The sequence below is a fragment of the Rhamphochromis longiceps genome, linkage group LG10, assembly GCF_057381845.1.
Source record: "Rhamphochromis longiceps isolate RC_006_pf linkage group LG10, R_longiceps_female_GT1.1, whole genome shotgun sequence".
Classification (NCBI taxonomy): domain Eukaryota; kingdom Metazoa; phylum Chordata; class Actinopteri; order Cichliformes; family Cichlidae; genus Rhamphochromis; species Rhamphochromis longiceps.
The window spans coordinates 22,196,714-22,224,064 of NC_140566.1; the positions used below are offsets into that span (position 1 = coordinate 22,196,714).

General features: G+C 42.4%; 1 protein-coding gene across 5 annotated transcripts; it reads right to left on the reverse strand.

Annotated features, from left to right (window-relative positions):
• LOC146660911 (phosphatidylinositol-binding clathrin assembly protein-like) lies at nucleotides 1-26,622 on the reverse strand. 5 transcript variants are annotated; one of them, XM_085420985.1, is made up of 19 exons: nucleotides 25,670-26,622; nucleotides 19,374-19,516; nucleotides 15,929-16,004; nucleotides 15,208-15,310; nucleotides 14,014-14,107; nucleotides 13,805-13,916; nucleotides 13,253-13,359; nucleotides 11,797-11,838; nucleotides 9,950-10,035; nucleotides 9,364-9,427; nucleotides 7,850-7,983; nucleotides 7,514-7,611; nucleotides 7,173-7,286; nucleotides 7,031-7,061; nucleotides 6,749-6,890; nucleotides 5,738-5,761; nucleotides 5,308-5,364; nucleotides 5,009-5,128; nucleotides 1-2,354 (listed from the first exon to the last, which is right to left on the reverse strand). In XM_085420985.1, exons 1-19 carry the CDS (start codon nucleotides 25,797-25,799, stop codon nucleotides 2,340-2,342), a joined length of 1,692 nt encoding a protein of 563 aa, XP_085277111.1. In that variant the 5' UTR covers nucleotides 25,800-26,622; the 3' UTR covers nucleotides 1-2,339. The 5 variants fall into 5 exon arrangements, with proteins under 5 accessions (XP_085277111.1, XP_085277109.1, XP_085277110.1 ...); XM_085420983.1 differs by having other exon boundaries at nucleotides 9,364-9,466; XM_085420984.1 differs by lacking the exon at nucleotides 5,738-5,761 and having other exon boundaries at nucleotides 9,364-9,466.
• Between the last annotated feature and the right edge of the window lie 729 nt (nucleotides 26,623-27,351).

Sequence of the window (27,351 nt, forward strand, 5' to 3'; positions counted from 1 at the left end):
AAATCTCTCTCTGCTGGTAGTAAAGTTGTAGCTGCGGTGAGACTGGTTTTTACATAGCCAGCAGTTACAGTTGCGATTCTTTTTCTTTTTTTTTTGTTAGAAATCACCAGCATGTGCACTTCCAGCTCTTTGGAGAAGTTTGCTTCAGACTCACTTTGACTGATTCCACATCTGATGACTCGGGGGTTTCTTTCCCCCCCCCGTTTTTTGCGTTTTGCAGCAGATGAGTGAACCTAGAGCCACCTTAAAATGATGTGATGTTGTACAGACACGGTCACAAAAACACTCATTGCTAAGTTAGTACAAGCTACCAGCTCGATAGAGATGTGTAACCTCTAACCGAGGAACATGACCCTGTTTATCTCTATGGGAAGGCATGTGCACACAAACACACATACAGTACATGTACATAGAACGGACACAACCAATAAAAAAAACGACTTCATACCCAATTGATTATTGCCCCTTTCGACTGTACATCCCAGCAATGATTTTAGGTTTTTGTGCAGCAGAGCATTGTCCCCTCTTTGAAGGTTTGTGCTATATATATTTTTATATATATCATCTGACTGTGAGTCTAACTCGACCTTGGATCTCCTAGAAAATCCACATTAACATTTAATGTCTCATTAGAGCCTCCCTGTCTCTGGCTGTCCGAATTAATCTGCGCGCCGTCGCTGCGGGCTTTGCTCGGGCCGCGATCGACAGACATTACGCTCAGCTGCTTTCCACTGCTGTCGTTCACTTGATGCTCCAGACTGACCTTTAGCTGTCCTGTCCATAAACGTTCCACTCTACATTAATAACTCGCTTCTCAGTGGCTCTCTTTAAATCCTCCCAGTGGAGGTGAGACTTCTACCCTCATCCATTTTTTTTTTTAAATTTTATTATCTTTTGGGGTGGGTAGGGTGGGGGTGATAAGGACTTGACAGGAGATTAATTTTGGACAGGACAAATGCTCAGGACAGGGAGGATATCATACAGCTGGGAGTTCGACCATTACTGATTGCTAGATTGAAATTCACCTAATGTCAACTCACCTCCTGTGTGGCTCTCAGTGCATTTTTCACAACTTTTAGAGCAGTTCAGTTGTTATCAGAACAGCTTAGAAAACGAGAAAAAAAAAAATCAACAGTATTTTGTACAGAAATCTCATGTGGACATACAGGAACTCTGACACTACAGCAGAAAAAGGCTTCTAACCGGGCTACAAATGGGTGTATAATGAGATTGCATGATATTGCACGCCTGTAGAAGAGGGCAAACCCCCCCAAAAAACGAAACGAAACACAGTGTGTACATCACGTCCCCAAGTAGCGGAGGTTTGTTTACATCCAAATGTGATGCCTGGGTCTGGCTCAGTGCTTTCATCAGTTAATTCCAGTGCAGTAACATGTTGGTACCTGGCAACACATTAATGACATCAGGTACCAAAAGAGAAACACACGCTGTAGCACACCCTACACAGCTCCACGTCCATCCACAATCACACAAGCGTGCCAATTGTTTTACGCCCGATTCTCTCTGTGAAATTGGCAATTAAGAACAAATGGAGCTCATAAAAAGACTCAAATGGATACGTGGATGCAGCACGCTGAAATGTAGAAAAAGGAACGCACGCACGCACGCGCAGACACACGAACACACACGCACGCATTCAAATCAATAACTTCTGACATCAGGTGACGGATGGATGACACGTTACCGGGAACCAATCGGAACAAGATGCAAAAAATCACCTACACAGAAATACACCCTTGGCAAAGGTCACATAGAGTAAAGTGCCAGCAAACGATCCAATCAGAGAAAGAGACGCGTGTCCTCCAAGTTTGATTCAGCTGAGGGATGGAGAGAGATGCGGGTAAGCCTTTATACAGGAAATTATCAGTATGATGGGGTGAGGGGCGGGGGGGAAATGGCAAAAGAGCTTCTGCACTTCCAACGAGCTGTCAGTCCTCATAGTGTCATCACAGGTCGTAATTGCCATTTGAACTGGCAAATCAAGCAGAGGATGAATGGGACTAATGCAGAGCCTCTGGTGCCCCAGCACTATAGATTCAAAGACAGAGAGATCAGTAGCCACATGGAGAGAGGAGAGGAGATTAGAGGGTCAGGTGACATGGAAACTGACATCAGCGTTTCATCTTCTATCCATCCTCTGGTCCTCCTCTCTCCTTCGTCCTCTCCCCTCCCCTTTTTCTTCCTCTCTGCCCTCTTCTTTCTTTCCCCTGCGCTGGATTTTGGTTCTGGATTTGCGTTCGCTGCCGACTCTTTCTCTCTGTCTCTTTCCTCTCGCCTTCTCTCTCCCAGCTTTGCTGCCATGGTTACAACATCATCCCCTACATGAAGTGCATCTGCAGAGGACGGGGTGGTGGGGGGGTGAGAGACATGCAAGAGTAATTTAGTTCAACAAAACAGCTCATCAAGTGTTCAGGCATCTATTGACAAGCGTATTAGCTGCCGCAGTGCCAAGAAAACAGCACCTCGGAGCGGTGATTGTTCAGTAAACAATTATATTACTCTGTTATGTTTTGAATAATTGGTCAAAATATACTTGATTGTTTGTGCTCCTGTGAGTCTTGTAACCTTTGCAGCTGATGATTGCTCGCAGTGAACTTATTTTTTTTCTTCTTCACACTTCCTGGTCAATTTTTAAATTACCTGACAACATGACTCATCATTGAGATTCTTGATGGAGCCACTACTTGAACATTGCTAATCACCCCTAGAGAAACAGCTATGAACGAGTGGCCTCTGTTATTCCCGAGGACTTGAAGAGGCACAGATTCAGTGTTTGTACCAAAGCAATATTCTGCCCGTGTTGTTTCTGTGCTGGTACACATCGGTTTAAGATGTGCAATGCAGCCCGTTAATGTGCTCAAATCATTTAAATAGCTCCTATTACTTCCCAGTTTTCTCCTTTATCTGTTTCTGCTTCAATAATCTGCTTTTCTCAGAAGCTACGCACTGAAGACCATAAATGTTAGAGCTGTCCAATATTTGCAGATGATTTAGTTTGGGCAGTTTCTCCATCCACACACCCTCCTTATTACCTACTAAACATTTTGTTTTTTTATTGGTCATGTTTGTAATAGCATTGCTGCTGCTGCTTCAACAAGGCAGTTTTTTCCCCTACTGTATTGTGACTGCTTTCAAAATTGCTCTGCGTGGTGTCAGATTATCTGTAATTGGTCAAGTGTAAGGAGAAAGAAAAATACAAAAAAAGCACCCAGACAAGCTGCATGTTTGATTTATGGTTTACAAAGGAATGCACAGCTTGACAACTGCACTTATTTTCTGACATGTGATTTGCATGTGAACAGAAGTTGGATAGCTTACCTTAGCATTAAGAGCAGAAACAAAAGTAAAAAAGAATACAAACAAAGAAAAAGTAAAACAGCACACCAATAACCCTAAAGAAAATCACTTTTCTCTCTTATTTGATGCCAAGTTGTGGGATTGTGGGGGCATCACTTTATGCCAAGCTAACCAGCGGCCCCAGCCTGCTCGTTTAACTACATCGATGTAGCCACAAAACAGCTGGGATGCTGTGTATATATAGGATATACTTCATTGGTGACTGACTTCACTGTTGAGGAATTTCCCATTTCTTTGCATTGAGAAACTCTTGGGTGGCTCTTGCAGTATGCTATGGATCATTTGCACTGGGAAGTCAGATCTGCAATCTGAGAGAGTATAGAGAAAGTATAGCTTTGTGCACTTTAGAATTCATACTACTACTTCTATCTGCAGTTACATCATCACTAAACACTAGTGACCTGATTCCATTGGTAGCCAGGCGATCGTGGCTCAAGAGTTGGGAGTTCGCCTTGTAATCGGAAGGTTGCCGGTTCGAGCCCCGGCTTGGATAGTCTCGGTCGTTGTGTCCTTGGGCAAGACACTTCACCCGTTGCCTACTGGTGGTGGTCAGAGGGCCCGGTGGCGCCAGTGTCCGGCAGCCTCGCCTCTGTCAGTGCGCCCCAGGGTGGCTGTGGCTACAATGTAGCTTGCCAGCACCAGTGTGTGAATGGGTGGATGACTGGATATGTAAAGCCCTTAGGGACTAGTAAAGCGCTATATAAATACAGGCCATTTACCATCTCGGTTTCACCTGTCGAAATATTTGTTTCATAACTGTGCAGGCTCTTTTTCTGACACAGTCTAATGCGGCCTTCCTGTTTTTGAGTGTAACCAGTGGTTTGCACCTTTTTGCAAAAACTCTATATTTCCATTCAGTAAACTGTCCAATTAATGCGAAGCCTCTGAAAATGTGAGAATATCTATAAAACTTGCTGCAATTCCTAAAAAAGTTTGTCAAATTTTTCTGTTAAACCCCTTGAATTAAAGCTGAAAGTCTACACTTCAATCACATCATGATTGGTTGATTTAAAATCCACTGTGGTGGTGTACAGAGGCAAAACTACTAAACTTGTGTCTTTGTACCCGTTCTCACTCCCAAAGCGTAACATTTTACGCTAGGTGACAAATCGTCACCATATTACGTTTTCGGCTACCCACCACGTTCCTAAATGACGACCTCGGAAAAAGAGGAAATAAGAGAACCGAATGGACTGAACCTACAGATGTTCGCTCTTTTTCTTCAAATCGCTTAGAAACACGCTATTTAACATCATCATCTGGTTAAGGTCAGGAATAAGGTTATGGTCAGGGCTAGGGATAAGGTTAGGTTTAGGGCTGGAATACAGGGCTGGAACGTCTACTACCGCGGGAGCGTCATTGCACTGGATTCCAGCCATAACCCGCCGCGTACCATAAGAACGCCGAAGGTCTCCTTTCGCGTTCCTCAGGAACGCCGCGGGACGTGACAAAACGTCGACATGTTACGCCTCGGGAGTGAGAACGCTCTGGTCTTTGTGCAACACAACTGCGTACAACCATTGCACTACTTGAGATGATCCCATTAGTGCCCATATGCTATGCTCTTGTCCCCACGCTCTCTGGCATGTTCATTAACATTTCTGCTTGTTTTTGTGAGGGCTGATGTTACCTGTGTTCCTGGGATGGGTCCAAAAGGATTGGTGGGTCTCAGGACAGGCTGGTTATACATGACATGCTGTGGGGGCATCATGGGAATGCCCCCCATCTGATGATTCATCTGAGGAGGGAGCTTCTCAGAGCACAGGTGAGAGCAGGCAGGGAAGGAGAAGAGTATGAGGGAGCGAAACAGGTGGGGAGTAAACAGAGCAACGTGAACCGAGACAAAACAATAAAAATAAACAGTATTTATTGGATAAATTAAAAATCTCTGACTGTAAGACCACGATAAGACTGGAAGTTGTTCTTTACCATTCCATACACAGGCACTTGGGGTGTCGTCATAGGAAAAGCCACTGGTGCTGGAGCCTGTACAGAAAAACAGGGAGGGGCGTAATGCACAATACTTTTTAATAGTGACCAAAAGAAATAAATTAAAATTAACGCTAATTCTGTTAGGGCAATTAATTTCTAATCTGTCAAAGATGTACCTCAAAGAAAGTCATTTTTTGTTTTTTTATGCCAAATAAATATTCCCATTCATTCGGCTTTTACAAGATCTTGTTAAACAAAATCAGCTTTAACGTTTAACAACACTGAATCAAGATGACACCACAAGGGATAAAAGGGCAGTTCTAAGACAGTACAATAAGGAAAATGATTAAGAAAGCAAAGCAGTGCAGTTCTGGAGGATGTCGTGGACAAAACGAGGAGTGAAGGAAAGGGGGCTGAAGAAACTTACATAGCCAGTATAGATCATCCCATTCTGTCGAGTTAAAGGAAAGAGAGAAAAGAAAAACAGTTAAAGACCTCTAAAATAGTTCCGCATACCACAATCACAGCCATGCCCGTTCTCTTTCTCCAAACAGGCAGAGAAGATAAAGCGGAATTTTTTGCACTTTCCTCATGTTAAAATCATCTACTTTCCATTCAAGGCGTGCCACCATCTTTCCAAACCATTTGCCGAGAAAATGAGCAGTTTGAGTTGAGAGGTCAATCAGTCCAAAATTAAAAGGATGAAACCAGACTGAATTAAAGAGACGTGTAGATAATTGGCATGGAGCACAAAAGGCACAGACACATTTGGGAGCTCCTTCAAAAGTACTGATGCATTGAAAGAGCTGGATACAGCCTCACTGCCAATCTTCTCAGTGGTCACTTGGTCTCTTTCACATGACCACAATTATTAGACATCTATAAAGACTTTTGGGAGAAAAATCCAACTGTGCGCAATGTCAGTTTTTATCATTATCTTAAAAAAGCTGAGGCTTTGGGGTTCCAGTTTTAAAAGCTCAGAAGCGCCTAGAAAAAGCTGTTTTGTTTTTATTACCTTATCACATTGTAAAGTCTACCGGCCAGTAGGGAAACACTAATGAGCGATAAAGCAACTGACTAAACAGCATGGAAGCCAGAAACCTTTTCAGTTTCTTGGCCATCGCGCTGGAGCAAACCCATCCATTTAGAAATTCACCTAGGATCCCTCATCCACCTATAGCTAGCTTTGGTTTACAGAAATTTATATGTGAAATTATATTTTAATCCCAAATTAACCAACCATACTAAGTGGAGACTGGAGAAACTGTTAATAAAGCAGAAACCTTCACACCCATACTGTCTTGAGAAGACATCTAATCAAGCAGCAGAAGTGGGGGAAAAAAGTGTCAGAGGAAGTGTAAGTGCAACCACAGGACCTTGATGACACAAGCACAAACTCTTGCAGGCAATTAAAAAGTAATTGTAGCATTTATTTTACCATTTGAGGAACGGGCATGGGTGCAGGTGCCATGGGATGGGTGGTGTGAGTCCAGTTGGTGCTGGTGCACATGGTCTTCGATTGCCAGCCACTACCACCCGTCGGCTTCTTCTCTACCAGCTGACTCCACTGGAGCTCTGGCCTGATGCACAAAAACACACACGATCTAACACGTGCATTTGCAGGTGCACAGAGGATGCAAAAATCATTGAACAGCGTGAGAGATCCGACAGCAGTCGTCTGCCTGCGGCTCGGCTTTTGATGTAAGGCAAACCCACTCACTTTTTAGCTGGCGTCCCCCCAAACTGCAGGTCTGGGAGAAGAAATAAAACAAAAATAAACATAGCATCAGTTGAAAGGGAGACACAGCAAGACTGGTTAACAGGGAAAATGTGAAGAGAAAATTTGCACATTTTGTACTCACTCCCAACAAGGTTGGCTAAGGATGAGTCCAAATCATTGGGCAGCATCTTCCCAGAGTGCAACGGGGCTCCAGGACTGTGAATTTGAGTGGGTGGGGATGGCTTTAGCAAGTCACCTGATGTCCACAGGTAACCATGGTAACGTGAAAAGAGAAGAAATGAGTCAAAAAGCATGAAGAAGCTAGCTGTCATTGTCAAAGCATAACATGCTTTAAGCGTGTGCTTGTTTGTATGTGTGTGTGTGTGTGTGAGGTAGTGAGTGGGAATTTACTCTCATGCTTCATTGTACGTTAACATGATTATGTGTACATGTGCGTGCGTGCGTGTGCGTGCGTGGTCCTACCTCCCCAGGCGTTGTTGTTGTTGGGCACAGTGTGTGTGGTCTGGATGGGGGTGAAGTTAGGCTGCAGGGTGAACAGCTCACTAGTCAGGTTTGGCACACTGCAGGAAGGAAAATGGAGTGGAAAGCACAGTTTTTTTCCTCACTTTATTCTAAAAATGTAAAGGCTAAAGGCTTTCATCTAAAGACGTAGGGTAACTGGACAAAATATCAGGATAAGATCAAGGAAATAGACTTGTGACATTTAACTAATACAAAAAACACTCTTTTTAGCAGTATAGATAGGAGGCACTTTTTTTCTTTGTAGAAACTATATATAAGCGCAGACAATACACTCACTGGTTGTTGACGGGTACAATAGGTGAGTTAGAGAAGAGATCTGTGGCCCCTCCACTGCTGTTGGCACTGCCCACTGATTGGGTGCTGGGTGACACGTTAGGTGTCTGAATGTCGATCACTTTGTGACCGTCCTCCTAGACAGAATACATCAACACAATGTAGATGATTATGGTTAGTATAATACACACAAGGTTCACTTTGCTAGTACTATGTCAGACTCTTTTTTTGTTTTTGCCTTCAGAGCTTCCTTAATCCTTATTAGCAGCGATTCAACAAGGTGCTGGCGATTTTCCTCAAAGGATTTTGTCTATGTTGACATGGTAGCAGATTTGTCAGCTGCACATCTAGTATTACTTGTTCCACCACATACCAAAGGTGCTCTATTGGATTGAGATCTGGTTACTACGGAGGCCATTTGAGTGCAGTGAACTCATTGTCATGTTCAAGAAGCCAGTTAGAGTTGCTGGTGGGAACAGCCATCAAAAGATGGGTACACTGCAGTCATAAATACTCAGGCAGGCTGTGGTGTTTAAACAATACCCAGTGGTATCAAGGGGTATGCCAAGAAAACATCCCCCACATCCTTACACCACCACCAACCTGAACCATCCATATAGGCAGGATGGATCCATGGTTTTATGAGACCAGATCAGATCATATCTTCTTTTGTCCAAAAGCGATTAAGGTTGTCCTCAAAGCTGGATGTGTTATGCTCTTCTGCATACCATGGTTGTAACGAGTGTTTTTTTTTTTTAAATTACTGTTGTCTTCCTATCAGCTTGAAGCAGTCTGGTCATTCTCTTCTGACATCAACGAGGCATTTTCTCCCAGAGAACTGCATCTTGCTGGATATTTTCTCTGTAACCCTAGAGATGGTTGTGTGGGAAAGTGCCCGTCTGGCACTAACAACCATGCTACATGCAAAGTCTCCTCACCTTTCTTCCCCATTCTGATGCTTGGTTTGAACTTCAGCAGGTTATCTTGACCATGTCTACATTCTTTAACTCATCTAAATGAGTTGCTGCCATATTATTGCCCAGTTTAATAGTTTCATTAATGAGAATTTTATTAGACATAAATAACAAAGCATCCAGTGAGTGTGTATTTCAAGGGTTAATCTTCCTTTAAATTGTTACTATCAAATGAAAGGCCAGGATGGTTTGTTTGAGAATAAACTCCACTGCAGGAGTGCAGTATGTAGACTGAGAGTTCATTTCTATTCTGTGTGCATCTCTGTACACTACAGAGAAACAGCGTATTTCACTGTACTGCAGAATTAATGCACTTGTCTATTCAACTTTAACAACAGTGTGGAGGGCAGAAAGTCTTAAGACACCGAGGTCTACATGGTTCACACACGTGAACGGATTTCAGAGTGTTTCACTAGCATAGAAGACAAAAGAACCTAAAAGCACAGGCAATCATATTGTGGTTGAATCCCTGCAATAGTTCTGGCACGTGGTATGTATGAACTGTGCAAACCTGTCCACAGTATGTGGACAGGTTTGACTCACCTTGTGTTGCTGCAGTCGGTTGTCCTCCGTCTTGTCTTCCATGCGGCTGAGAGAGATCCCCGTGCTGGAGAGAGATGACACTGCACTGGACAAGGTGCTGGATCTTAAGGTAAGACACACACCCGCAAACACACACAGGGTTTACAGGTCTCTTTAAATTTCTTTTTCTTTTTGGGGGGGATATTCTTTACTTTACTCTTTGATACTTTTTAACAACACCATGTAAAGCTAAAAAAAAACCCCATTTAGTTATCTGGGCACCATCAGCATGACCCACGGTTGAAATGTTTCAAAGTAGTGATCAGAAACGAACTTTGAGTAAAATTTGATTGTAAGTATCATTTAAGCAACAGCATATGATGCATGTAGGTAAAATGCAAGTTTTATGTTTGCTATAAGAGAAACTGTAAAAATCTGGCAGTAGTAAAATTCATGGTGGCAGATCAGCAGTACACCATGGTTGCTGTAGTGCTAATGCTGGTAGCAGTAAGGGAAAGAACAGCTGTAGCAAAAATAATAGTTTTAAAAGTAGCATTAAGTGAGTGATGCAGCAGGCCTGAGGTGCCTGTCTGTGATCTGATCATACCTGCTGGCGGTGGAGAGGTCCTTGAGCTTCCTGCCTTCCAGAGAAGCTAGATGCTGCTCCAGAGCCTCCAGGAGAGAACTGGGAGCCTGAGGGGGGTGGGGTTCAGCAGATTACAACCATGGGCAAGTAGGCAAATTGGGGCACTTAGCTCGCTTTTCCCTCCTCTCCTCACTTCTCATTTCCTCTCTCTCTCACACACACAAAGCAGCAGCAAAATTTAGACATCACCCTCAAATTCACTATCTACTCTATGACAGCTCTTTGTTCTGTTTTTTTGTTTTTTTCATTTGGTTTCATCAGGTTTGGTTGGCCAGCATGCACATGTTAGCTTTGGATCATGCAAGCGAGTCCACAGCAGGACTGACAGGTCGGGACAGAGCAGAGCATCATCGCTGCGGGGCTCCAGAGTCGAAACACAACAAACACGTCTGTGAACCATCTAACGAGCCCATGCAGAGGCCAGCAGTGCACAAATGCTCTCGTAAACACACACACTTACACACGCATACACAGAAAGAAAATCACTATCCAAAATTTAAGAGTTAACTTGTGGATTCCACAGTGAGATTCATGTGTTAGTGGTTTGATTGGCTGAGGAAGTAATCACTGGAGCTAAGCACCAAAACTGTGTCCCGCTGGAAGCCAAGGAAGTTAACTCAGTCAAATGTAAACATCTGGTGAAAAAACCAGGTATACACATCGAACAGCTGGCCTGCACTCATTACTGGAAAACAAAAAGGATGGATGGGTTCATTTGGACCACATGTGATACCACAGTTTTCACCCAGAGCTTTACATTTCAGCACCAGAGAACACAAGGCAAACACAACAAGCAAAGAAAAGATTTCTCATATACTTATTTTAAGGGGGAAAGAGAGTAAAATGCGAATTCTGGGCATCCTTCTTCAGAGAAATCTAGAATATGCTAAAAGTTTAAAATTAAAACAGACACATATCTAGAGCTTAGTAAAGGCATGGTTCACTATGTTGTTGAATAAGGGCATATAAGGTCTTCATAAGCACTACAAACACGACATAAATGTAGAAAAGAAAAAGAAAAAACAACTTTTTTCCATTTAAGTTTTTTTTGTCACATTGTTAAAATCCAATGAAAAGGATAAGCTGTATTCAAGGACCATAGCATAGTATGCAGTACTTATGATGGCATTATGTACACCTATCCAAGTCATATTTGCAGAAACCTATTTAACAAAAACCATTCGCTGCTCTCCCCACAGCTAATAATACAAAGGGACATACTCTGTTCAGAAAGTGATGTGAACACTGCTTAGATGGACAAAAGCCTATTTCATAAAGTTGTGCTGACTTTTTTTTTGTATGATAAGCCTTTGAGTCAACAGACAAGCTTTGATATTTACACTGGGAAAATGCCTGAAAGACTGCCAGAAAAAATTCTGACATATTATATGCCCCAGTCTAAAATTAATCTGAAAAAAGAGAGAGAGAGAGACTGAAAACTTTTGTGGCTGTGCTGCATAAAAACTGATTTAAAAAAATCTTACCTTAGAGTAAAATTTGTTCTGCAAGGATTCAGATAGGAAAACAGGACTAAAAATTGTCAGGGGGGGGGGGGAAATGCTGCTTTCAGGCTAGTTGCATGTGTCCTCTCTATTCTCGATTCAGACAGAAAAGGAGACAAAGTGAAGGAGTTAAGGAGAGTGAAGAAGAGAGGAGGAGAACGGGGCAGCTGCAGTGTGGGCAGGTCTGTAGGGTGAGTAGGGAACGGGAGCGTTTAGAATGAAGCATTATGGGACTGACTTTGACGGATTTAATACACTGGTTGACTGACTGGTTGATTGACTGATTGAGATGAGATGTAGACTGACCTGTGTGAGATCGGGGCTGTCGCCCTGATCTATCCCAACTCGCTGTGTCACAAAAAAAGGAAGGAGGGATAGGGGGAGGGAGGAGGGAGGCAAAATAAAAATAAAACCAAATGTAACAATAAATCAGGGAATAACCAAAAAAAGAAAGAAAGAAAGAAACCCAATAGACCACATAGTAATAAAAAATAAAGGGAAGAGGCGTGTTGAAGGAAGAAGAGGAAGAGGAGGAGGAGGGAGAAAGAAGAATCAAACCCAAGCATTCATTACTTCATGCAGTGGCTGTAAAGGAAAACAAAGAAAAGACAACAGAGGAGGAAGGCGCATGCACACGCATACAAACACCTATATATATGTATATATATATACACGCACACGCACACAGTACATGTACACACACACACTTATAAATACACACACGATGAGATCTGGTTGGAAATGAAAGCTGAGCACAACGACTGTTTAGACAGGCAGGGCACAGAGGGCAGACAACAGGTCATGTGACTGCAAGATAAGAAACATCCAAAAGGAAGACACTCAACTAATGTTGACTTTGAACAGAAAGAAGAAGGGGAGGGGGAGCACAGATGACACACAAACAGACAAACACATTTTGTTAGACAGGTAAAATGAATGGGTCCTTAAAGTCAACGTTAGTCTTTCTTTCTTTTTCCTTTTTTTTCTCTCTTTCTTTGGGATCAAGTGGCTGCATCCCAAACCTTCTTCCAAATGGGAACGAAACCAAGCAGCGAGGCAGCTTTTGAAGATGTACACGATTACTCTGCGCAGTCTACAGATCATAAAACTGTTTATATTTATTGTGAAGCCCAGCAAGAGCTGTTAACGGAGTAACAGCCATTTAAAAATAAAAGAAACTTCTATTTATTAACAAAACAAAAAAAAGAAATAGGGTGGAAATTAAGCTATTAGAACAAGAGAAAGAGATAGTGATAGAAAAAGAGCTTGCTTGGGCATGCAGTGCAGGCATGTGAACAGGCAGCACACGAGGGGTCTCTCAACTGGAAGCTCTACATGAGTGTCTCTCTGATAGCCTATAAGAGTCTGGCGTTAATGACTGCCTTGAAGTAAACCCCTCCCTAGGCCAGGGCAAGAGAGGGACAGAAACAGGAGAAGATCTAGTGCAAAAAAGAGACTTGGAAGATTAAAGAGAAGAAGCTCCCGGAGGCTGATCTGCGGTCAGTTTAGGTCTGAGAAGACTGACCGTAAATCAGTTCCTGGGGTAACAGAAGTCTGGAGCAAATCTCAACAGGTTCAAGTGCGCTTTTCTGCAGATTAAATTTCTCCTGAGTGACAGGACGAAATGAGAAAGGAGCATTTAATATATTTATATAAAATCAGAGAGGAAGGAAGGCCGTTGAGATTCGCTCCAAATAGATATTCCCATCGTCTTTACAGGTGTTTAACTCCATCGAAGAGCGGCAGGACAAACAGACGTTACCTCCGCCACTTTGAGAAACTCGGACAGTTTGGTCATCCTGTTGAGGAAGGTCTTGTAGATCTCCAAAGCTTCTTTGCACTGGTTCTTCTTCATGTCAAAGTATTTCTCTGCGTGCCAGAAGACGAGAAACAGCTCAAAAACAGAATTTACTTTGACCTGCAGCAGTGTATACTGTAAAAAACAACTTTTAAAAATCTATCTGGTACTGATTTTCCCTGTTAGGCCTGTCCAATTCTTGTCCATGCAGGATGAAATTAATTTTCATTAAGACTCCCACTTACAATAAAATCATAGAGTCTGATGGTCTCTTATCAGACCCTCACACCTCACTGCCTTAATAATTAATGGAAGAAAAGAAGTTGATCATTACACAGTGGCCCTTAATTGAACTCTGGAAGACAGTGGGAGGAAAAATTGATTTTCTCTAAAGAAGGATTAAGTGGAGTTGGATGGAGTCACAGTCTTGTGATCTTGACATCAGAGGAAAATTACCACATAAATATAGAACGAACTAAAGATAGATGAACTCAGGATCTGCCGTGTCGTGCGTACCCAACATGTTGATGACGCCTTCGTTATAAGCGGCAAACAACCGTATGGAGTCTTTAAACAGCAACATGAAGGCTGTGTTGATCACTCCGTTCGTCAGCTCGTTGGAGTTTGGCTGGACGATAGGAGGAACGAACGAGAGATGAGATATTGAAGTGACAGCTACAATTGCTTACATTAAAGGGTTTGGAGCGATTAAGGCAGATGTTTACCTGGAAATCCAGCAGTGCATCCAGCTGGTTCTGAATGATGGGCAAAGTCTTAATCAGCTTCTCTGTGTTCATGGTGCGCATCACACCATCAGCCCTAAGAATCACACAGGAGAACACACGCAGAACTCATCAAGCCTGTAGAGGAAGTGATGTACTGAAAATCAAGAGTATGTAACTTCCTCCTCTGTGGTCTTCCTCTTTTTGTCTTACCTGGCCAGCTTCATTTTCAGCATCAAACATATCCACTAGCCCTCCTTTGCACGTGTCAAACAGTCTCTGCCTCGCTTCTCTAACTTTATCTCCGAACTGGTCGTCCTGAGCTGTCTCGCTGATGTATTCATTTCTGATCTGGTCCATTTTGGTCACTCTCAGTGAAAATCTGAGCATCTTCATCTCTGCCTCTGGTCTTTTTGTTAGTGGCATCTCTAAACCATACTTTACAATTGTTCCCTCCTCTTCTTCCTCTTCTCTCTGGAGCATACCTCCACTTCTCCAGGCTCTCTTCCAACTCCTCCCTACTCTCACTACAGGTCACACTATCATCTGCAAACACTATAATCCACTGAAGGTCCTGCCTGACCTCATCTAACCCTGATGTAATCCCACTCTGACCTCCCCACTGAAAAATGTAAAAATGTCCTCACGCATGTCCTAAACCAACCTCACAATCATCCTTTGTTGGTTCAATACTTGTAATTGTTTTCCTTTGTTTGGTCTGTTATGACCACTAGCTTATAATTACAATGTTTTAAGATTGCAGTTATGATATACTGACTCTAATACAGCATTTTAGCATCAAAGGCTGTTCAATTTCTTGCTCAACATTGTTCTAGAATATCACTAACAGCGACTCTAAGCTTTTATTACTCAAAGGCTCAGTTCATCTACTCTCTGTGCCCTTTTAGCTCTGTCTCTTTAAGGTCCTACTGTCTTCTGATTGGCTGCCCATATGCAAACAAAACTGTTGTGTTGCTCATCTCAAACATAGGCACAAGACCACTTGACACAAAAATAGAAACCATTTTGAACACACTGTTTTTACAAGACATGCATTTGCCACTTGGGGCTGCAATGACTACTTGTTAACATAAATGTACATTTAAGGAAAAATAGAAAATATATTTACTGTTTCTACTATACAGGTAAAGCAGAGGATAAACAACAGGCAAAGTGTTACAAGCAAGAGTATCCTACCCTCTCTTCATTTTTGTGAAGTCCACCGCTGCTAGTCTGTAAGACATGGCTTTTTCATTCAGGTAGCGGCTGTAGCGTCTGATGAAGGTTGACATGTTATACCCTGTAGGGCAGAGAGAGGGTGCTGCAGTTAGAGATTGATCAGCTTGACCAATTTTCACATTAGATTAAGAAGCTACACTTATTTTAATTAAAAATATAGTCGCTTCTTTGCGACCAACCCGCATTTCCAGTGCTCATGCATTACCTTTACTCAGTTGTATATAGCATTCGTATTCTATTTTTATCTTATTGTATATTTTTATTCTATTTTATTCTACTGTATATAGTATATTATTTTATTCTATTCTGTACAGCTGTGTACTGTATTTATTCTTATTGTATTCTAATTTTTGCGTCATAACTTTTGCACTGTCCACTTCCTGCTGTGACAAAACAAATTTCCCACGTGTGGGACTAATAAAGGTTATCTTATCTTATCTTATTTATCTTGTTTTCCTTTTGTATATATAATTAAAAAGTCACCAAGCATGTTTTTTTAATTTTCCGCACCCTTTGTAACAAACAAAGGGTACAGTCATCTGTAGGTTTTTCAGATTTGGTCCGTCTGAGCAGCAGCTTATTGATAGCGCTACAGAGGCAGCGAGAGTCCGACATAAAGTCATTTTGTTAGATGTACAGCACTGCTGAGTCTACAAAGAGCCAAATGGCATTAAATCACCTTGTAGTGCAGCCTTATCTAGAAAGTTGTTGAGGTTGAAGAGTGTATTCCTGGAGGCAAGGTACTGCATCAATCTCTGAAGGAAAAAGAACAGAAGAATGAGTTAGTGATTTCTCTCTTTCTGTGGCCTGACAGTTTCAAGTCAAGGCCAAACTGCCACATGGGCAGCCTGTATGTACACAAATGTTGCAGCTTTATCTGCATTTTTCAGAGGGTAATTGTGCTGGCTTGGGTGACGCAGGTAACGTTTGACAAAAAAAGTTCTTCTTTTTGCAAAGTTACATTTAAAAGTAATAAAATGTACCTTCCAGTTGAACTCTGTTTATTGTTTCGGTGCCTTTTTAATGCAGTAGTGTGACAAATAATATTACTGTGCACTGTAATATTATCTGTGCTTTCTGTGTGTTTTCAGTGAATTAAAATCTAGTGTTATTGTATTTATATGTTATCAATAATTAGAATATCTGTGGCATCTTACTGTAAAGATCATAGCATATGTATATATTTGTGTATCTACCCTACCTATAATTATATATGAATGAAACCTTGCACAAACATCGTCACACGTGCAGCGATTTTTAGCATCTATATGTTTTTTTAAAAGATTTATTATAAATCACGATTCTTTTGATTTTCATATTCACCACCTCCCTGCAAATGTGACGTTATATTCTCCATTTGTGTTTGTTTCACATGTCTCAATCCACATACGTTGCTCGTACGTAATTTAAAGGTCACCAAAGTTTGTATCTGTGACAGACTTTTGTTCATGTCACCACGGAAACTCGGAAGAAGAATTTGAAAAAGCACCACAGGCCTGGCATTTTGTGTATGCACTTTGCTAAGGCCTCAGTCATGCAGGTCTAGGAAAACCGTATTCCCTGAGCAGTTGGCAAGTGGTTTGCAAAGAGGGTAAATGCTAAAAGGACTGGTCCTTATAGAGGGCTTTTCTACTGTACTGGAGCACTCCAAGCACTTTATACAATATGCTTTATTCATCCATTAATAAAAGGACTTTTTTTCTGCACCTAAGTGCTTTCTAGCTAACACTGGAGCTGCCAGAGATTGAACCACCAACCTTTCAATTATCTTGTTCTACCTTCTGAGCTACAGCCACCTCGTGGTGCTGCACCAAAAACCTTCTTGTGATTGCTTTGTTTGCTAGCAGGCTTCAACATTTGCCCATATATTTTGCACATATTTTACTGCTATGCTTTAAGGCTTCTCCACCACTCAGTGAGTAATTGTCGAGTGTTTATAGATATAGTGTAAATTGCTGTCAATGCCCAACGCTTGTTGCCCAAAGCGTTCATAACCCCTGTATACCTCTTTGCTCCAAATTTCAACTAACAATCTCCAGCAACTGCTCACCAAATGGTCAGGGATAACACATTTCTCATTAGTAACCAGTGGTTGCTATCAGCAGTGCACTCTCTAACCTGCACATGGCCAAATTCTAAGCTAGTCAGCATTAGCTGCTAACTTAGCAATTGGCGCTTGTTCAAAGTTGCATCTGATCTAAAAAAAAAAAAAACAACATCTGCAACACAAAAGCAGATTTAAGGCTGCAAAAATTACACCACCATTTAATCATCAGTTATTATTCATCTCTGGCTCTCTTCCACAGTGTGTCTTTGTCCTGTCTTCCTCCCCTCACCCCTAACCGGTCGCAGTAGATGGCCGCCTCTCGCTGAGCCTGGTTCTGTCAAGGTTTCTTCCTGTTAAAAGGAAGTTTTTTCTTCCCGCTGTCGCATCATATTATTGTTGGGTTTTTTTTCCTGTTGTCTTTGCATTATTGTAGGGTCTTGACCTTACAATAAAAAATCACCTTGAAGCCACAGTTGTTGTGATTTGGTGCTAGAAATTGAAAACGGCAAACATTAAAGCCAGTGGGTGACATCACTGTGTCTACAACAAAGTCTAATATACAGTCTACGGGTTTGACTAGCATCTTATAGTAGCCAGTGTTACCAAACTTGGGTATATTAGCTATCGCTGTGTAACTCACTTTCTTACTTGTTTCACTGACCGTTTGCCCCGTCTTTATTTGAAAGCTCTTGCCCTACTTTTTTTTTTGCCTTTTACTAATTTCACAGCCAAGAAGGGAACAGTGAAATAATCTTCCTGAAACTGTATGAAACAGACACACTGACATCCTTGAAAACTGTATCAGCATTCATAAACATGTCCAGGCTTGATGTAGTTTGTCTAGGTTGAGTTACCCAGGGGGAAAAGAAGCAGATTAACTTTCCTGTAACAACTGAAAGCAGGCAGACAATTAAGAGCTCAATGGAGAAAAAAGGCAGCCTCTGGAAAAAGCTACATGTATTTGTTTGGTTTATTTGAGTCGTGGTTGCCAGGGTGGATCAGGTCAGTCAGCTCGCTGTGGTGTTTTAACATTAAGAGCTGATTCATACGACTTTTCCTTGATCTAGCTTCACAATCTGCCCTCACTACCAATACAAAACAACCCCTTCTTTCCTTAACTGATATCCCATTTGCAGCAAAACCCATTCCAGCATCCACTTTTTAAAAGGATCAGATCACGTTAAGCAAGCTTTGATGCCAATTCAGAGGCCTGTAAACACGCAGTCTTTCTGGCCAGGGTGAAAACCAGTGAGGAAAAAGCCAGGCTAAAAACGCCCAATTTAAACAACCCTGACAAATTTTTAAAACATCATGTCACTGCTCATGTCACTAAAAGCTTTGTTGCTCACATGCTCTGAAAGGGTCATCGTCCCCGGAGTAATCATTGCCACGGCACTTCTATCTAGTCTCAGAAGCTCATCATTTAACATGTTTGATGTTTTTTGGTCGCTGCTCTCGCAGGGTGTGCAGTGGAGCGCTGCGATTTGTCATACTGGCCATTGAAATGTCAGCCGAGTATTTCATCTGTCCTTGCTGGACACATGGAAGACACGGTTTCAAAGAATCTCACTGAGGGTGCGTTGGAGAGAAATCTCTACAAAGTATTTAGGATCGATCAAAACACCAGCAAGCTCAGAGTCTCTCTCGTGCTCATTCACAGAGTATTAGACTGTACAGGAAATGGTTTGATCGTCATCTTTTGCTGCCTAGTGACAATTTGTGTAGGTAATTGATAACACACACAGGAGTCACTGGTAATGAGAGGTTATTTGGTGCCTTTTTCTATTGGAAGAGCAATACTGATAAATAGATGAATAAGCTTTTCTACATTTTTATTTAGAGCTTCGGCAGAGTCATTTTGGCCTTTCAAGTCACGTCCCACCACTCAGGAAATGTTGACCTCAAAAAAACAGTGAGACGGATCATTTTAGAAGCACCATAGTGCGTTTTAGATCTCTTTAAAACAAGCGTTTTTTTGTCAGGATGACAAATAATTTTCCTGTTGTCACAAGATCAGAGGGGACAGACATCCTCTGAATTTCCCCGGGCATCCATACGTCGATGCGGGTTGACTCACCTCATTGCCGTACATCATGAGGTGGTGTGTGGTGATGAGCGCTTTAAAAACCACAATCCAGCTGTTGCTAGTTGTGCGCTCCAGCAGTGTGTCTGCCAGGTGGGGGATGCTGACGTTCAGCTCATTGGTGCAGTGGATCAGGTCTGGAGGAGACAAAAAAAAGATGACCCATGAAACAATCTGGAGAAAAGTGTGAAAGCAAGGTGAAGGAACACACAAATAAACTCCAACCCCGCCTGTTCACTTACTGTAAGTCATTGTGAATAAAAGCAACAGTTGCTGATGGAGTGAACAATCACACAGACTGAAGTCATATTGACCGGTGCATTTATCTCGCCTCAATGAACAAATGATGGATTAATGATATCGATGAATGATATAGTCTCTATAGATGGATGTATCTCCAAATGCACATCTGAGACTGTAATTCAGCAACGCTGCCAGCCTCCTCTACAAAAATATCAATAAAATATCAACTCAGAAGATGGAAAGGTACATTGCAAGGTCGATTCCATTCCCGCGTAATGAACTTAAGCGACACATATTTTATTTAGGAAAAAAAAACTAAAAAAAAAAACTGTCAGATGAATGGAGTGATGATGAATATTGACTGTGAGTTTTCTTCCCGAGCATCTTTGTTAGCGATGATGGACTAAAACAGATGACCCCCACCCTCCCAACAGTTAACATCCGAGAGTCGCATCTAGAATGTAAATTGGCCGTTTAAAGCAAATGTGGAACACGTTTTAAAAAAGGGGGAAAAACAGCTCGGTGCTGTATGTCAGACTCAAAGGTCTGGCAAACGACAGGTCGAGTGTGTGCTCGCATGTGCGTGTTCACATCTGAGAACTGGCAGGGAAACAGAGGAGTGGGGTTTTTGTTTGTGCTCAGTCTTGTAGATACAACAAAAATAATTAAATAGAGATAAGAAGTGTTGCTGGGATGGGTTGCAGGAATGTTGCCCTACATTCTTTAAGGAACTGGGCTCAGAAGCAAAATGCAAAGTATGTTTGGCATCTGTTGAAGCACAAAGACTTGCAGGCTTCTAGTAAAATGGTGCAAACATGTTTTACACAGTGCATTACAGACTGCATAGCCTACAGATCCACTTATGTGATTCTGAAATGTTCAATTACTGTAAACGAAAGGTTGTTAAAATCTTCAGGGACAGATTTTCTTATCTTGACTTGGGGCATTTCTACAGTAAAAAAACCTTTTTTTATAAACACACTATACAGAGTGCATTCATAATATATAGCTCATGCTATTTGCTCAGTGACATTTATCAGCAAGCTGGAGATTTTTTTCCTGGATAAACAATCTGCATCAAATTCTCAGTGATGCTGTTAAAAGTCAGATTGTGCAGGCTGCTTAAAGGCCAGCTGGTAACAGGGTCTCAGCTAATCCTGGTAAAACACACACTGGGACCAAAAGTGATAAACAGACAGAAGAAATGAATCTAAAATGTTACCAGATGAGATGAGAAATGTGAAATCAGGACGATCCGCGGTTTCACTTGAATTTGGTAACAAGACACCAGCAACAAAAGTGTGTCGCACAATTATAATGAAAGGAACTAAATTAAAGAGTCCCTTGTGCAATCAGAGAAAACCAGTGTAGTCACAGGCAGACGGGGGAGCATCTGTGTGCTGAGATACTGAGAAAGCTGTTTGGTTTCTGAGATCTGCTTCTTTTTTTCTTTCTTTTTTTTTTGCAGGATCAGAGGTTATCAGTGTTTTGTTTTGAAAGCTTGATGAGGTTTTCTGCAGCCACTGAAACGCTGGATACCAAAGAGTCCCGGTTCGCACCCTGATTAACCATTGACTGCATGTCGAAACACACCGTAAGCAACAGCGACCAGCGGCAGCTGATGTTTCGATCCAACTCAGCTTGGTCTTATTTTATTTTAGTTTCGACTGCGAAAGCCTCAGCAGGAACAGCACAGCCAATAATAAGTGTAAAAGTATTGATTATAGGTTGTCACCTCATCCAGCTTGGCCTACAATGAATTACGAACGCAGCCAAGACTGTCAGACTCTCAACTCTGCTGCATTAATGTCATGACATTTGGTCTCCTGCTTTAGGGCCAAATATAAGCCAAAGGTCTGTCCACTCCCTACATCTGAAAGCAGAAAATGTAACATGCACAGGAAGCAATAAAATTGGCACAAGAAACAATTCCCAAACTAACGCATATTGAATAGATATATGTATATATACGCAACAATAAAATCCTCAATTCCTCCTTTAAAATCCTTAATGTGTGCCTCTTGCATTCCATGTCTAAATTAGGACCATTTCTCTGAAACCCTGTATGTTTGCTTTTATGTTCATGGGCTTTTAAACTGCAAGGACTAGAGCTTCTAGTAGTTTTATGTGACACTTGAATAAAAACGATGTAAGATGAGGCAACAGAGTGGAAAAATAACCACATATTTGCCTCATATTTAGAGGTAGCTGAGCTCAAAAGCAGAGCTTGAAGGATGATCCTAGGAAATTCAGAAATAAATAAATATAAAAAAACCCAAACATCTATATCAAGCTGTAACTAAACAGCAGACAAGGTCAAAAGGTGTTCAGTTTTACACTGCCTGTGAGTAACCACTAACTAATTCACTGGAGGTTTAGAGATATTTAACTTTTAGTAGGGTAATTACTACATTTCCATGTCCCAATCTATTTGTTCCTTTGGGTGACAATTCATCAGCTGGGATTTAACCATCGATGTGTGGCTGTGCAAATAGCCAGAGGGATGTGATGATGATGACAATGATGATGATGAAGTATTGATTGCACGATTGCCAGCTGGGATTATCGATAAGCCGAAATCCACACAGGAAAAAAAAATGCAGATAAAGAACACAAAAAGAAGTGAGATTTATGCTGCAAGCGTGCAAAGGTTTGCACGATTACACGACAACACGGCGCTAAATTTAAGACACCTGTAATACTGGTTAGGATCAAATGTAAGAGCAGAGTTTTAAAGTATGCATGACTGAAGGGATTTGAGCTCATAAAGAGAGATTTACTTTAAAATGCAATAAAAACTTTTTTTTCCCTCCCATGTGTTTTAAAGCCTTGGCGTTAAAAAAGAAAGAAAAAAAAAAGTGAATATCATTCAGAGCGTGTAATTGAACTACAAGATGTCAGAGTACGCATGTGTGTGCGTGGCGGGGAGGGGGGGGGATTCATGTATATTACTCTTCTGTTTGACCGCCTGTGCGGCTGAGCCCCGTCATCCGTTGTATTTTTGCTCATCTGTCGTCACTTCTTCCTCTTTCTCGCTGCTGCCTTTCACTGAATCCAGCCGAGAGGCCAAAAGCGAAGAACATCGGAGCAAAAAAGGCAGATAATTATTCTCGACACAATTAGCTTCTTTTTGAATAAATCTACAACGTGACGCTACAGCATTTCAGCAGTGACGCACAAGCAAAGAAATCATACAGTGAATACCACTGCTGACTGTGCTCTGGGGGCAGAAGGTAATTTTTAGCCTGATTACTCTTCTACTATGTCATTACCCTGTGTTTGTGTGTGTGTCATGCTCATTATTTGCTGTGGGTCATCAAAGATGAACATTTGCCACTGAAGTCACCTACCACAGCGGCAAGGTCATGACCCCGTAAGAGGGGGGGGAAAAAAGGAGGCCTGGGTTTGGTCACTCTGAATAGATTTATTGTGCGTAGCATTTATTCTATGCTGTGCCTGCTGTGGTGGCTCAATAACAACTAGAGTGTATTTTAACTCTGCTTATCAAACTAACCTCAGATTATTTTAACAGATTCTTTCTTTCCAATCTGAACAGTTTCTTCCCAGCAGCTCTGTATTCTTTTAGCCACACCGAGTTTGCTCCACTCGCTCGTGTCCTCCATGCAGAGAGCTTTTATAATAAGCTTTGCATTATCTGAAAATACAAACCAAATGTCCGCTGTTTTCTCATAACCTGAGTTTACCACGCAGGTTCGGTTAGAAAAGAGTCTCAGATGCATTGATGGTTGAACAAAGAGACCTGTGATTGCACGCAGTCCTGTACAGCTGACTCATCAGAAGCTCCTTGAGAGCAGTTGTGTTCACTGCCTTTTCTTTGCATTCTTTATTCACTTCCCCACCAAGGTCCTCTCAGTCAAATTAAGGCTCAGGCCCACTGACCGCCTGATGACAAACACACTTCCTTCCTGGATCGCCTCCTTAACCTTAAAAGTGTGCCCTAATGCGGATGAGAGAGAGTGCTGGATGTTGGCTTAGAGAGGCTCTCTAGCTGGATATAGAAAGTATTTTATTGCGGCATCTATTCGAACAGCTGCATCTGAATGGCTTCAGTACAAAATTGCTTATTTAACTAAAAAATGTGATTCACACATCCATGAGAGTGAATCAAATCTACAAAGGAGTCGTATCAATGTGGAAAAGGAGAATAAACCACCTTCACCAGAATAAACTGACCGACTCTGAGAGAAACTTCTCTGCCCTTGTGAGTCGTGACAAAAACTGTTTTATAATCCACTTGACAGATGGACATTTGTCATGTAAATGCTCCGGTTCTATTTTAAGATTTTCTGCTCTCACCCTTGAGTTAAGTGACATTTACTAGTTTCTGAGATACACCCACTCGTGGCAGGCGCTGAAGGTGGATGACCTTCTGTCGTTTAATATCTGCAGGAGTCCAATGTTCTCATAAAACTGGGGCGTCTGTGGCGAGCACAATAACAAACGAGCACCGGTGCCAGTCTGTTGATGCACTTGCGGCGATACTGAACGTGGAGCCTTCAGTAGGTTTGATTCTCTTCTACTTATTTTTCCAAGGATGTGTGAAACTGTGTATAGCGTAAAACATCAGCCTCTAAAAAACTTAATAATTAACACTGAGCGCCTGCCACCATCGAGGTAAGATTAATATGAAATCAAAGCAGCAGGAATTACTCTAGAGCAGGGGTGGGCAACTCCAGGCCTCGAGGGCCAGTGTCCCTGCAGGTTTTAGATGTGTCCTTGAACCAACACAGCTGATTTAAATGGCTAAATTAGCTCCTCAACATGTCTTGAAGTTCTCCAGAGGCCTGGTAACGAACTAATCATGTGATTCAGGTGTGCTGACCCAAGGTGAGATCTAAAACCTGCAGGACACCGGCCCTCGAGGCCTGGAATTGCCCACCCCTGCTCTAGAGTCACAAAAGGGCTCCTTCATCGTAAATGCTCAGAGAAACCTGCTTCTGAGCCCCCACTGGGTGTTTCCTGCTTCTTCTTCTTCTTTTTTTTTTTTTTTAGTGAGGCAGCCCTCTTTAGATATATTACACTGAAATGCCTGGTGGCATATCTTGTAAGGGAGCCCAAAATCCACAATGATACCCTCTGCTGTGGACATGACTGACCAATCCACTGCCAAACCTGCCAGGCGACCGACTGACTGGGTGGGTGGGTGTGTAGCTGGATGACTGGCTGTTTGGCCACTTGCCTCATGGTCTCTCTCTGACTGATTTATCCACATTTCCTCCAGATTCGCTGTCTTGCTGTCTGTCTGCCTGCATGTGAGTGTGACTGGCAGTGCCATTGATCACCCATGCTCTCTATTGATCATGTCAAGTAATTATAGTGAGGCAGAAAAGCCACCTAACCTAACAGCCACCTAATAATCACTGATGCAATCCACATGTGAGAAATCCTCTTTATCACTGTGTGCATCATTGCTACTGATTGCATAGACAATTAGCTGGGGAGTGGAAAAAGTGCACTGCTCTTCCTAAAACCTTGACAGGGTCCTCAGCACCTTTAGGACTGACCAGCAGCGCGTTTATCAGCGAGAATGCATGGCAGAAAAATGTTGCACAATAACGCACATTCTGTACTGAAGAGTCTCCAGCAGTGCTGCTGCTGCTCCTGATAGTGGCATTAATAATGGATAGGCCTACACTGGTTGCAATATGATTAGCTTATACCAGAGTGGCCTATTTCCCCTGAATGACATGCACAGATAATGCCTGGCTTGCCCCCCTCTCGCCTTATATTAAAAAAAAGAGAGACGAAGAAGATCTCCGCTTGCTCTGATGGTCAGTGGTGGAGCCTGTGTGCGCTCGGCTGCTGCGTAAATCACGTTTTAATCTAATGGAATGTAACGGTGCCTAATTAAAGAAGCTGTGAACATAAGCGGGCCGGATGAGAGAGAGAGAGGTGGTGGGAGGGGGGAGCGTAATGCTGTTTATACAAGCTACCCTTTGTGAGGAAAAAGATGCTGGTCGCTTGATGCATGCATGCAGGCAGGCTGCCTATCTATACAGTAAGCAGTGATGGTATGCTTAACCTACAGTCAAGGTGTTTCTTCTTGGGTCCGCTGACTTCGTGCGTCGTGGCCTTGCAGACGGCTTTGCTGATGGCAGACCCGGTCATGCTGTGCTGTGCGGCGGCGATCCGGTCGGTCAAAGACTGTCCCGACATGTTACGGAGGAGGAGGAGGAGGATGAGGAGGCAGGCGGAGGAGTGATGGTCGAGTCCGGGTGGGGGGAACCGGGGAGGACGATCAAAATGTCTTTAGCGGCAGGGAAGAGGAGGAGGAGGAGGGTAGTGCCCTCTGTGAGAATCGGCCAGAGGAGGGAGAAGAGGAGGAGCAGGTGGTGGTGGTGGAGGACAGCAGCGTACACGGACCAGGATCCGGTGGGAGAATTCATGCGGCGGCCAAATAAAGCGTTAAACGGTCACCCATCCAGAGAAGCATCCAAAAATCCAGCGCAGGGCAACAGGGTGGCCCAGCTGCAGAAATAATCAACCTGCTTGTAAAAAAGAAGAAAATCGGTGTAGCCTGTCAGAGCGGCCTGCATCCAAAGCTGGTCAGTGTATTAATATAATCTACAGTATCCCTGAAATAGACGCTGCTGAGGGTGAAATGCCGGCGCAGAGTCCGTGCCAGAGCGCTGAATCACAAAAAAGCAATGTCAGTGATAGAAAGACGGCCGGCGATGATTATGAAATCTATGCGGCATCACCATGACTGAAGACTAATTTTTCAAAGACACGGGCTGTAGCATTGTCCTTTCCCTCCCCTTTTCCTTCTTCACCCGGTATCGCCTCTGAACGTGTGCACAGATCCGACTGCAAGCGCCTCTCTGATTCGCACACAGCACCCCGCGCTGGCTGCATGAAACCTCAGCCGCTGTGATTTTTATCACCAGTCTTTTTAATCTTCTTTACAAAAGGGTGTATTTCTCTGCTGAGGTTTCCGATAGGCCAATTCTGATTTATTTATTTATTTTGTCAGTCAAACTTGTGTGTAAAATGGCAGCACATGAATCAGGTGACTGAGAAACGAGGGCGATTGGACCACTTCTCGAGTCCGGGGAGGGCATCTTAAAGCAGAAGGCTTTTCAAGGAGAGAAAAGCATCAGCTGGTTTATCACCTTAGTGCATACGGACAGCACAAGAGTGTGATGTGCAAACTCGCGCTGATTATCTGCTGTCCAATGAAATGTAGACACATAGTGAGGAAAAACCACTAATAATAACAACACACAAAAAGATGTTTTATTCCTGTAACACCTCCTATGAAAAGGTGCCTCTGACCCCGTGTGTTTTAGTTTGTGCTTTTAAATCCCAGGAAAACCAGATGGTGACGTTTATTGTAAATAATTCCCCACCAATATTCCACCTCCAGTTTTTAACTTAATACTATGAGGGGGCTTTAAGTAATCGTTTTTGCTTTAATATCTTTTCACCGTTACAGTGAAATGTAGTACCTGGAATGAAACAGTGTTCTCATAATGGTAAAATAACTCACAGGAGGGTATTACTTAAATAGCTTAAAACATATTTCCTTGTGTTATCCAGAAAGCTTTAGAAGATATTCTCTAGACCACAAAATATTCACACTGCTAAAATTTAAACCCTGCAGGAACCTCTGTCCCTGTTTTGTCAATTTATTTTAATTTCTGTGGATTCAAAAATCATTGGTTCAAACTACTGTACATAAGTAAAAGTTGTTTTTATGTGTCACCAT